The sequence below is a fragment of the Symphalangus syndactylus genome, chromosome 13, assembly GCF_028878055.3.
Source record: "Symphalangus syndactylus isolate Jambi chromosome 13, NHGRI_mSymSyn1-v2.1_pri, whole genome shotgun sequence".
NCBI classification, from domain to species: Eukaryota; Metazoa; Chordata; class Mammalia; order Primates; family Hylobatidae; genus Symphalangus; species Symphalangus syndactylus.
The window spans coordinates 27,736,894-27,749,316 of NC_072435.2; the positions used below are offsets into that span (position 1 = coordinate 27,736,894).

A 12,423-nucleotide genomic window follows, 5' to 3' on the forward strand; every position below is an offset into this window, starting at 1 on the left:
TCTTAGCAGGAAGGCAGGCAATGAACGCAGGAACAAATCACCAAGCATCAGGTGCTGGGTGGCCGTGACACGAGCTGTGAAGAAAAGGAAGTGCAAGGGATAGAGATGGTAGGGGGAGCTCCAAGAAGACCTCCTGGAGGTGTTGTGGGAATGCAGAGCCCCCCCACCCCGACCCCAGGAAGAACACCCCCGGCTGGCCGAGGGCACAGCAGGGGCAAAGTCCCCTCAGGGGAATGGGCCTGGTGTGGATGGGAAGAGCCTGGGTGGGAGGCGCCTGGTGGGTGGGAGGAGCCTGGGGGAGACCGGCGTGGCTGCATGGGAAAGGACAGCCCCTCTCCAAGCGAGTCACCACCTCACCCCCACCCGCTGCACCTCACTCCCACCCCGACTGCACCCCCACTGCACTGGCCGCCTGTTGGTCCTGCTGCCCAGTGGCCAGTGGCCCGGGAAACTCGTGAGCTGAGCCAAGCCCCTAGTCCCGCTTCCTCATCAGCAGCTCCTGGGGGGCCTGGACTGCCCTTTCCCTAAGGTTCTTCTACCTCCAAACATAGAAGCCTGACAATTCTTGGGGCTGTGGGGCTGCTTTTATTTTGAAAGCATTCAGGACATGGATTGGCTCAGAACGCCAGCGCTGCCTGTCCCCTCCCCCGAACCCAAGTCTCTCCCATAGGACAGGCTTCCAGGGACAGAAAGGCTCATCCCTCCCCGGCTTCGATCCCTCTCCACCCTCTGGGCTCCAGGCTCCACTTCTGCCCCAGTCCCTCGCAGTGGGGAAGTTCTTCTCTAGCTCTAACCTCCAGGCCTCTTGCTGCAATGGTAGTCAATTTCCCATCTTCCCTCTGGCCGTCTGAATTTACCCCCCCCACTCCCACCCCAAAAAATGAGTGCGCCTGACAGGAACGTTCCCTGCCTCCCATTTCTCCTCACCCCGCCTCCCCTGGGTCCCCGAGTTTCCGATCTGCCATCTGCCTGAATCCTCCCAGGCACAGTGCCCAAGATCTCTCAGAGCTGGGGCTGGGGAGGATGGCGAAGCCAGTGAGGACTCAGCTTCATGCCTCGAGTGCCTGGGCCCTCCCAGCCTCTGCCTTCCCCTGGATCTCAGCTCCATCCCGGAGCCTCCTGTCCTCCTGCCCTTTCAGGCCCCTTTGTGTGCCTGTTTGTCTCCCTGTGACTCTGCCACTCTCTGCCCCTCCTACTTCTCCTCTTTGGGGTCCTTCTGTGTCTGCACCTCTGGCTTGTTCCTTGCACCAGGTGAGGGAGGAGAACAGGTGTACCCTTGTGATGGGTCCTCTCTCGGGGCAGCTGGGGTAGGAGAAGCAACCGTGGTGACTTGGATAAGTTCCAGGCCTGGGGTTCCAATGCCGGCTGTGCTGCTGGAGGGCTGTGTAACCTTTGGCAAGTGGCGCTCACCTCTGAATCTGTACAATGGGCACAAGAACCATCCCTTCCTCCCAGGGCCGTGGGGAGAAGCCAGCAGCTTGAGGAGCGGACAGCATGGCACCCACATGAAATCAGTACTTCCCATCACTATTAGGGGTGCATGGGGGCAGAGGGTAGTCCATGGAGCCTCTGCCAGCCGGGCGTGAAGCTGTGGTGGGGTGTCAGGCATGTCATATGCTGTGCGGTGCGGGTGACTGCAGGGGCTGAGGAAGGATGGCTGTTCAGCATGCCTGTGGCCTTGCCTGCACCCTGCCCCACACACAGAGGCAACCTCCATGGGAATTGTTGCTGTTGTCAGGCCAAACTTGGGGGTCTTTGGGGCCCCTGGACTCCGGCGAGGCTGACCTTGGAGGGGCCACTTCCTAGCCATGTGTTTCGCATTAGGCAACTAACAGTACCTCTGTGTGTCTCAGCTTTGCTAGCTGGGAACTGGGTGTAATAGCAGTCTTTTCTCAGAGGATTGATGCGAACTGCGGTGGCTTATGCAAGTAAAGCTCCCAGAATGGTGCCCAGTCAGTGCCAGATGTGTGTTGGACGTGACCACCTTTGGTGGTGTCACTCAGTCAGTTCACGCAAGTCAGATGTGTGTGCGGAAGAGATGAGGTTAGCTGGCATTCCTGTTATCCAGGTCAGAGGGCTCTATCTGGGGACAGCTGGTGCCTGGTGCCCTCTCAGTATGCAGCTGTGTCCAGGAGTGTAGCTCACGCAGGTGGTATCTGAGGTATGGGCAGAGTGGTAGCTTTCCTCTGGGTGCACAGAGCTGCGCTGGGGACCTCCTGTTTGGAACCTGAGGTGTAATATCTAGGACTTAGCCATCCGGGTGGTGCTGGGGCATGGAGGGTGACCCAGGGCAGGGAGGGTGACCCGGGACATTGGTGTCCAGCTGATGTGAGATGTGCTTCCTCGGTCAGGTACGGTGGCCCACACCTGTCATCCCAGCACTTTGGGAGGCCAAGGCAGGTGGATCACTGGAGGTCAGGAGTTCAAGACCAGCCTGGCCCACATGGTGAAACCCTGATTCTAACTTAAAATACAAAAATTAGCCGGGGTGGTGGTGGGCGCCTGTAGTCTCAGCTACTCAGGAGGCTGGGGCAGGAGAATTGCTGGAACCCAGGAGGTAGAGGTTGCAGTGAGCTGAGATCGTGCCGCTTCACTCCAGCCTGGGCAACAGGGTGAGACTCTGTCTCAAAAAAAAAAAAGAAAAAAAAAAAGTGCTGCCTCTGCCAGCAGGCCTCCTGGGATGGAAGGGGACCTGGGGACCGAGGGTGTCCAGGGCTGGGAGCCTGCATTGTGCAGCTATTACAGTGCGGCCTGGCTCGGTGTGCAGAACGGAGAATGGGGGTATCTGTGTGTGAGCGTGGGGGAAATAGACTCACAGTGACGATAACACACCCATCCATCCCTGCCCAGTGTGTGGTGAGCAACTGCCATGTGCCCAGCACTGTTGTGGGTCCTGGGAACCAAATAGTCACAAACCGACTGTCCTCGGGAAACTTGCATTCAAGCCCACGGACCCATATAAAAGCTCAGATGCTGACAAATGTCATGGAGAAAAACGAAACAGAGAAGGTTCTGGAGAGGGATGGGGGTGCTGTTTGATGCGGGGCGGTCAGGATGGCCTCACTGAGAAGGTAGCATTGGAGCACAGACCTGATAGAGAGCAGGGCAAGAGCCCTGTAGACAACCGACGAAGAGCATTCCAGGCAGAGGGAAGAGCAGGTGCAAAGGCCCTGGGGCCGGGGTGTGCACGGCCTGTTCTGGAAACATCGAGTGAGCAGGGGGAGGAGGGAAGCGATGAGGTCAGAGGAGGAGCTGGGGTGGAGAGTGAGGGCCTGAAAACCGCGGTGAAGTCCTCACCTCTGCTCTGAGTGGAACGGGAGCTGTGGAAGGCTGTGGAGCAGGGGCGGGGCAGGGTCCATGGGGTGTTGACAGGATCCCTCTCGCTGCCCGTGGGGAACGCACAGGGAGTGGGGGTGAAGGTAGAAATGGGGAGGCTGGAGGGGAGGACACTGTAATCGTTCAAGAGGGAGATGGGAGCCAGGTCAGGGAAGGAGCCTGGGCGTGGGGAGAAAGATCCTCTGATTCCCGGGTCTGATTCCGCATATGTTGTGAAGACAGAACCCTTTACCGAGGATTTAGCGATTTAATCCCCACAGCGGCCCTAGGAGGCAGACACTCTCATTATCCCTGTTTCACAGTGGAGGGAACTGCAGCTTGGGAGAATGAAGCCACCGGCCCGAGGTTACACGGGAAGTGGCAGCAGAGTCAGGACTCAAACCCAGGCCTCTCGGCACTCACCAATGTGCCCCACTCTCGAGAGGTGCCTTTTGTGGCCTGTGGGTGTCCTGGGCCAGTGTCTGGCACATAGCAAGGACTGGTTAGACATTTGTTGGACAGACAGATGGAAGGATGGATGGGTGGATGGATGGATGGATGGATGGATGGATGGATGGATGGAAGGATGGATGGATAGACGGATGGACGGATGGATGGACAGATGGGTGGATGGATGGATGGATGGATGGATGGATGGATGGATGGACAGATGGATAGACGGATGGATGGACGGATGGATGGGTGGATAAGTTGAATGAATGAACGTGGCTGCCCTGCAGATTTTGCAGAAGTGTGTCAAGAGGCGGATGTCAGGATCTGGCTAACGTCCAAGGGAGAGGGGTGCCTCTAGGGGTGGGGGTCTTTGTGGCATGAAGAGGGGCTGGCCCTCAGCCACGGGACAGGGGTGATGGTGCAGGGCGCAGGTTCCAGTGCTGGTATATCAGGTGTGGTATATCAGGGTTGGAGTAAAGGCTGTGTGGCATGGTGGGGATTTGAAGGAGTTCCTGGGGTACAGGGGCATCTGCAGGAAAACCCTGGGCAAAATTGTGTGCCTAGACCCGGTGGGGGGTGTGATGCTGGGGGGTTTTGGCCGGCAGTGGGGGTCGGGGGGTCAGCGGTGGCCCAGCCAGGTCATGCAGCCAACGAGGTTGTCTGTGTGCCACGAGGCTCTGGCTTGGCACGGCCCACCCACCCCGCTTTCTTGGGCAGCCCAGCCGGCAACCTTCCTCCCCCGCTTCCCCCGACCTTCCTCGGCTGCCTCCTTGGCTGCCCAGAACCAATGGGTTAATTAGATAACGAAGCCTTTGATTAGCGGGGGGAGGGGGAGGCCTCCCCCCTGGCGGCGCAGGGAAGGGAGGCTGAGGAGGAGGGAGGAGAGGCGCCCTCCCCGTTCAGAAGGAGAGAAAGAAGGAGGGAGGGGTGGGGAGGGAGGGAGCTGAGGCACAGCTTGGCTCTGCACTGCCGTGTGACTAGAAATTGTAATCGCGGAGAAAGAGAGAGACAGACAGAGCCTGGGAGAAAGGGACCAAGACAGACGGACAGACAGACGACCTGACTGAGACGGGCTCAGGGCCGATGAGAGGGTGACAGGGATAGAGCAAGAGGGAGGAATAGATGGAGGAGAAGGAGAGAAGGGGCCTGGGGGTCCCGAGGGAGGCAAGATTGTGAGGGGGGAGGCTCAGGAGGGGGTTGAGACCAGAGGAGGTGGACGGGGGACCAGAGGCGGAGGGAGAGGACCGAGAGGGGCAGAGAGAGAGGAGAAGGGGGCTGGGGTCGGTGGGTGGAGAGAAAGGAGGCTGCAGTGGGGGGAGAGTCGAGGTAGAGGTGGGAGAGGGGGTGGAAGGAGACCGGAGGAGGCAAGCGGGGAGGGGAGGAGAGAACTGCTGCAGTGGCCAAAGGACAGCCTCCCCCCAGGGCTGGGAAGGGCGACAGGCCAGTGGGGGGGGCGCGGGGAGACCCAAGAAGCCCCTGCGCCCCCCCCAGCACGATCTCGACGGGAAGCCCTGGAGAACTGGGGAGGCAGAGACCCCGGCTGGCCGGAGGCATGTGGAGGGGGGGGCCTGGGCGCAGGGAGAGGCCCAGCGGAAGCCAAGCCACCAGGGTGAGTGTCCCCCACCGTGGGGTTGGGGGGAGAAGAGGATGGGAGATGGCGGAGGGCGAGGGGGGGAAGGGGAGGGAGGCCGAGTCGCTGCAGAAGCCGTGATGGGGGTGGGGGGATGCGGGCTGGCAGCGGGAGAGCTGGGGACAGATGCGGAGGTAGACACAGTAGCGGCAGGCCTGGAGGCCGGGGTGGGTGCCGTGGGCTCCCCCAGGCCCTGCAGGGTCCCCCGGCCTCAAATCCAGGCCCTGCTCTTTGGGCCAGCCCTTTGGCTAAGAGGGTGTGGGCTGGATCATCGCCAGAGTCTTAAGAGGTGGGAGACCCAGACCCAGGATAAGGACTGGGCATCGACCTCCCTGTTCACATTCAGGAAAATGAAGACCCTCACCACACTCACATAGTCAGATACAGACACACGGCCCCAGCCCTCCAGGAGAAAAATGAGCCCGGGTGGACACAGAATCAACCTCTCCCTCCTCTCTCTCCCTCTCTCTTTCTCTCCCCAGCCCCCTCTTACCCCTGCCCTCTGTCTCTCTGCCTCTGCTTCTGTCTCTGTCTCTCTGTGTCTCTGTCTAGCCCTCGCCCTCACACACGCACTCAGATACACAGACGTATGCACACACATTTTTATCTGGGTTAAAATGGTCTTGGAAACTGCAGGAGGAGGGAGTGACTGTGTGTGTGCACAGCCGTGTGCTTGGGGGTGAGCCTGTGTCGGGGGTCCTGAGAGTCCACCGTGAGAGGGCGTGCCCCATCACTGCTGAGTGTGAGTGGGTCGGTGTGCATGTTTGTGTGACCTGCTCTCCTCCTGGTCTCTTGGGAACGGCTTGGGGTTGGCCTGTGTTGGGGCAGGGCCTGCTAGTGTGGGTGTATTTGTGTGTACTCAGAGATGCTGCGTGCAAAGGAGAGCTGGGAGCCAGAGGGTAGACCCAGGGCCGAAGTACCCCCTCTGTGCCCTCCCTGCCTGCTCTGTGCCCTTGGACAGGCCGTTTTCCCTCGTAGTGCCTCAGTGTCCCCATCTGTAAATTGGGCATCCTAATAGCTTTCTCCTATGGTCATTATGAGGCTTACACGAGATGACCGGGATACAGTTTGCTGCATTGCAAGAGCTTACCCAGTGTTCCAGAGAGACTATTGTTACTGGTATCGTTGCTGTTGCTGTGACTCGCCCATCCCCTTTCCCTCTCTGGTTCCATGGAAATGGTGGGGCAGGACAGATTGGGGAGATACAGCGTGACTTCTCAGAGGACCCGAGTCCCCACTGTCCACTTTCCTCCCAGAACCCAGGCAGAGTCCCTGGACCCCCTTCCCTTCCCCATCCTCTCCCTGGGAACCGAGCTCGGTCCTGCGGCAGCAGCTGGCACGAGTCCCATCGGGGCTGTCTCTGCCTGGAGCACCCACAGTCTCAGGGTAAAGGAGGGGGTGCAGCTGGTGGCCTCTCAGCCTGTGCCGCCCCCCGCCAGGTCCCCAGCCACCATCACGCACAAGCTGCAGTCTCCTCTCTCTTCACCCTGCTGCCTCCCAGCCCTCCCTTCACCTGCCCACACCTGTCACCTCCACAGTTGCCTTGTCTGCCACCTTACTTCTCTCTCCCTCAGATTCTCCCATGAGTCTGACTCAAGTCTCTGAAGCTGCTGTGAGGCCCCCACAGGGCCTGGACAGGGTGGGCAGTGACAGGAGGGTGTGCAGCGGAGGGTCTTTCGGTTTAGCTGAGGACACAGGGGGTGGGGGAAATGCATCTCTTCGCTAACATCCCTGGGAAGGGGAGAGGGAGAGGGAGTGGAGGGGAGAGGAGGCTGGGACCCGCTTCCTAGGCGATCACGCAGGTGGCAAGGGGACCGGGCGGGTGTTGGGATGGGAGCGAGATCCTCGCCACCTCGCTTGCTCTTCCCCCTTTCTGCCCCATCGCTTTGTCTGTCTGTCTGTCTGTCTCACTCCTCTGATGTATCTACCTTTTTGAAATCATGCAAAGAACTGGGTTTTGAATCTGGACAACTTCTGCACTTACTGGCTGAGTGACCTTGGGCAGGCACTTCCTCTCCCCCAGCCTCAGTTTTCCCTGCTGCAGAATGGGCGTAGAATCTTGCCAGCATGGAGAGGATGAGCTAGTGCAGGGTCGGGCAGGCCAAGCTTCCCTCTGCCTGCCCCAGCCTGCTGGGTGGGTCCATCGGCAGCTCTCTCCCTCCCTGTCCCTTTGTTCTGGGCATGGGGCAGGGAGGCGGTGATGGGGCTGCCTGGGTGTTGGCGAGCACCTGGGCCACATGGGCTCCTGTCCCTCACCGAGCCTCTCCCCTCTCTCTCCCGCGCCCACAGCCCCCCAGCGTCCACGCGGAGCATGAACATTGAGGATGGCGCGTGCCCGCGGCTCCCCGTGCCCCCCGCTGCCGCCCAGTAGGATGTCCTGGCCCCACGGGGCATTGCTCTTCCTCTGGCTCTTCTCCCCACCCCTGGGGGCTGGTGGAGGTGGAGTGGCCGTGACATCTGCTGCCGGAGGGGGCTCCCCGCCGGCCACCTCCTGCCCCGTGGCCTGCTCCTGCAGCAACCAGGCCAGCCGGGTGATCTGCACACGGAGAGACCTGGCCGAGGTCCCAGCCAGCATCCCGGTCAACACGCGGTACCTGAACCTGCAAGAGAACGGCATCCAGGTATGCGGGGCCAGCGGGCAGAGGGGGACCATGGAGCGGGGACACTGGGGAGGCGTGCAGATGCAGCCCATCCCCTCTGGGCCTCCCCACACCGGGGCTTCCCCGTCTCCGGCACCTGTGGATGTGGCCTGCGCGTCTGCATCCTGTCAGCTGGAGCCGGGCTCCCAAGGTGGAGTGGAGACCCTCTGGGCTTTGGGAGCACAGTGCTCCCTGTCTCTGAGCCACTGTAGTGGGGCCCAAGTGCAGGCCACCTGCCCAGCCCACAGCACAGGACAGGCGGGTCGGCCTAGGCCGAGCCGTGGAGTCCCTGGGGTGTAGAGAGCAACCCTTCCACAGGGACCTCTGTGGCATCTGCACCACCACACCCTCTCGTGGCCTTGGGAAGGTGACGGCATGATTCTGAGCCTCAGTTTCTTCATCTGAAAAGCGAGGACAATGCAAGCCCCTGTGTTGAGGCGTTGCTGTGAGGGCTGATGGGTCTGGTACTTATTGGGGCATTAGCCTGTGTGCTGGCACCTGGCGAGTGGTCAGAGGACGGGAGGCGTTTCCATGGTCATTTGCCCGGCAATGCAGGGTTTGCGTCCCCATTTCCTGGAGCTGGTGTGAGAATTGGAGATCAGAGAGGCTGAGAACGCTCTGGTGCTTGGTGCCATGGTGGCCTGTGGCTGGTGCTCAGGATGGGGCAGCTGCCACTCGATTAATGATGACTCTGATTATGACAGGCCGTATGCGACGGCTTGGGGAGACAGAGCTGTGCTATTAGAAAGCAGGGCTTCTCAACCTCTGCCCTATTGACATTTGGGGTCGGATCATCCTTTGGTGGGCAGGGTGGGGGGCTCTGTCCTGTGTGCTGTAGGATGTTTAGCAGCATTTCCGGCCACTAGATGCCAGTAGCACCCCACCCCCAGTTCCAAAAATATCTCCAGGCATTGCCAGTGATTCCCAGGGATCATTACCCCAGGCTGATTTGGTCCAACTCCTGCCTCCAAGCAAGCCTCCTCCTGCCCCAGCCTGTAAAGCTGGGAGGGAAGAGGGTGCCGATGCCAGAGGTCCCAGCCCCTCCAGATCTAACCTTCCAGATGTAACAGCTCCCCTAAGAAGTGCGGCTGCTCTTCTGCCTGGTCTGTCCCTGGGAAGGGGTGGGAGGACTAGGCTGCTCCCATCTGACTGTCCTGAGAGCCAGATTCAGGGAAGAAAGGGGACCTCTCAGGGGAGCAGTCCCTTCCTGGTGGCTGTGGGGCAAGGGCCAGCGAAGGGGTTCAGAAACGTCAGGGGCGCTGTCACATCACCACCCCCTGCTCCTGCAGGGCCTTGTCCCTCTGTCCACACCCACCTCCCACAGGCTCCCATGTCTGCCAGTTTGCTTTGAGTCTGCCCTGCATCTCCCTAGCTGCAGTCTCCACCGATCCGTCCACGTCTCCCTTGAGCAGGTGACATTCCACACTGTGCGGTCCCCGTGCACCTGCCCCCGGCTTCCCTGCACTCCATCCTTCCCCCACTTAGACACCGGCAGCACCGGCTCTGTGCCAAGCCCTGTCCTGGGTGGTGACCGAGCCAGGCAAAGTGCAGCCCTAGCCCCGGCAGCTCACATTCTAGTGGGGAAGAAATGAGGAGAAAAAGGAGCCAGTGGCTGGAACGGCACGCCCGGGAAACACGCTTTGCAGAAATGGCCAGGGAGAGCGTGGGACAGGGAGGCACCCGCGCCACTCACCAGCAGCCCCAGGTCGTAGCAACATCCCCGTCGTAGAACCTGGACCCGTTTCTCTTTGTGGGGCGGCGGGGGGGGGCTCAGTGAACAATTCAGTCCCATAAACATGTGCTGAGCGCCACCAGCAGACGTATATTCATTTATGATAAGTCACGCACAGGCCCGCTCCCTCCGTATATCATGCACCTGGTAAAGCACACACTAAGGTGGACATTGTCAAAGGGTGAAAAGCATCAATAGGGATCCAGACGCCTCTATTTCTCATCCTCCCCACCCAGGGGTTCTTGCACCGCCCCCCCCACCCCGCCCAGAGACACGGATGGAGGGTGTGTTCGTCCGGTCCACGAGAGTGGTTGCTTGTGAGCGTTTGTCAGTGGGCTTGACCTCCCTCAGTGGACACATCCCAGACAGCAAGAGGCGTGGACCACACCGAGGGTAATCAGAGACTCTTTACTTTTGTATTTATTTATTTATTTTTGAGACAGAGTCTCACTCTGTCTCCCAGGCTGGAGTGCAGTGGCACAATGTTGGCTCATTGTAACCTCCACCTCCCGGGTTCAAGCGATTCTCCCGCCTCAGTCCCTTGAGTAGCTGGGATTACAGGTGCCTGCTGCCATGCTCAGCTAATTTTTATATTTTTAGTAGAGACGAGGTTTCACCATGTTGGCCAGGCTGGTCTCGAACTCCTGACCTCAGGTGATCCACCCGCCTCGGCCTCCCAAAGTGCTGGGATTACAGGCGTGAGCCACCAAGCCCAGCCCAGAGTCTCTTTAAAAAGTAATAACTTTCAGCCTGGTGCGGTGACTCATGCCTGTAATCCCAGCACTTTGGGAGACTGAGGCAGGTGGACTGCTTAAGCCCAGCAGTTCAAGACCAGCCTGAGCCACACGGCAAATCCCCATCTCCACTACAAAAAAACAAAAATTAGCCAGGTATGGTGGCATGAGTCTGTGGTCCCAGCTACTCAGGAGGCTGAGGTGAGAGGCTTGCTTGAGCCCAGGAGGCAGAGGTTGCAGCGAGCTGAGATTTCACCACTATACTCCATCCCGGGCAACAGAGAGACCCTGTCTTAAAAAAATAAATAAAAAGGTAACAACTTTTTAGTTATCCAAATAAAAAAGTGAAAAAATCACCCTAGTTCCATCACCAGATTATAAATAACTACTGTTTACATTTTGTTTTAATACCTTCCTGGTTCTTTCCTGTGTCTGTGTAAATGGTTTCATTTTTAGAGACAGGGTCTCACTCTGTCACTCAGGCTGGAGTGCAGTGGGACTATCACGGCTCCCTGCAGCCTTAACTTCCCTGGTTCAAGTGATCCTCCTCCTGCCTCAGCCTCCAGAGTAGCTGGGACTACTGGGGGATACCATCACACCCGGCTAATTTTTTTTTTTTCTTTTGAGGCAGAGTTTCACTCTTGTTGCCCAGGCTGGAGTGCAATGGCGCAATTTCGGCTCACTGCAACCTCTGCCTCCTGGGTTCAAGCAATTCTCGTGCCTCAGCCTTCTTGAGTAGCTGGGATTACAGGCATTTGCCACCATGCCCGGCTAATTTTGTATTTTTAGTAGAGACAGGGTTTCTCCATGTTGATCAGGCTGGTCTCGAACTCCCGACCTCAGATTATCCACCCGCCTCGGACACACAAAGTGCCGGGATTACAGGTGTGAGCCACAAAGCCTGACTTTTCTTTTTTTCTTTTTTATGAAGACAGGGTCTCACTATGTTTCCCAGGCTGGTCTTGAACTCCTGAGCCCAAGCAATTCACCCACCTTGGCCTCCCAAAGTGCTGGGATTACAGGTATAAACCACCTAACCCAGCCATAAGTGTATTTTTAATTACCTATTACAGAATGAATACAAATTAACTGAGAAAAACTAGATAATATACCTAAGTAAAAACAGGAGGACAGAAGCCAACCATAATCCCACAGCCACGGGTAGCTGTCCTTCGCTTTGGTGTCTTTGAATTCGGAGACCCTCCCCACCCATGCACAGTGCATTGCACAATTGCTGCTGATTTGTAAATGGAGTTTTTGCTTTTTTATTTTTTTATTTTTATTTTTACTTTTTTATTTTTATTTTTATTTTTATTTTTTTTGAGACGGAGTCTCGCTCTGTCACCCAGGCTGGAGTGCAGTGGCATGATCTCGGCTCACTGCAAGCTCCGCCTCCCGGGTTCACGCCATTCTCCTGCCTCAGCCTCCCAAGTGGCTGGGACTACAGGCGCCCGCCACCACACCCGGCTAATTTTTTTTTGTATTTTTAGTAGAGATGGGGTTTCACCGTGTTAGCCAGGATGGTCTCAATCTCCTGACCTCGTGATCCGCCCACCTCAGCCTCCCAAAGTGCTGGGATTACAGGCGTGAGCCACCTCGCCCAGCCTTTTTTTTTTTTTTTTTTTTTGAGACGGAGTTTTGCTCTTGTTGCCCAAGCTGGAGTGCAATGGTGCAATCTCAGCTCACTGCAACCTCTGCCTCCCGCGTTCAAGCGATTCCACTGCCTCAGCCTCCCAAGTAGCTGGGATTACAGGCACACACCACCACGCCCAGCTAATTTTTTGTATTTTTAGTAGAAACAGGGTTTCACCATGTTGGGCAGGCTGGTCTCGAACTCCTGACCTCAGATGATCTGCCTGCCTTGGCCTCCCAAAGTTCTGGGATTACAGGCACAAGCAACCACACCCGGCCAGCATCCCA

The 12,423-nt window shown here is 58.1% G+C and overlaps 1 protein-coding gene across 2 annotated transcripts in view; it reads left to right on the plus strand.

Annotated features, from left to right (window-relative positions):
- LRRC4B (leucine rich repeat containing 4B) overlaps positions 1-12,423 on the plus strand; it is a 50,876-nt gene that overhangs the window by 11,953 nt on the left and 26,500 nt on the right. The window contains exons 1-2 of one of the 2 annotated variants that reach the window (XM_055239495.2): positions 4,728-5,377; positions 7,688-8,019. In XM_055239495.2, coding sequence (XP_055095470.1) covers positions 7,723-8,019 — 297 coding nt within the window. In that variant the 5' untranslated portion in view covers positions 4,728-5,377; positions 7,688-7,722. Of the gene's footprint in view, positions 1-4,727; positions 5,378-7,687; positions 8,020-12,423 lie in introns of those variants that run through there. The other variant, XM_055239496.2, reaches the window with a different exon arrangement.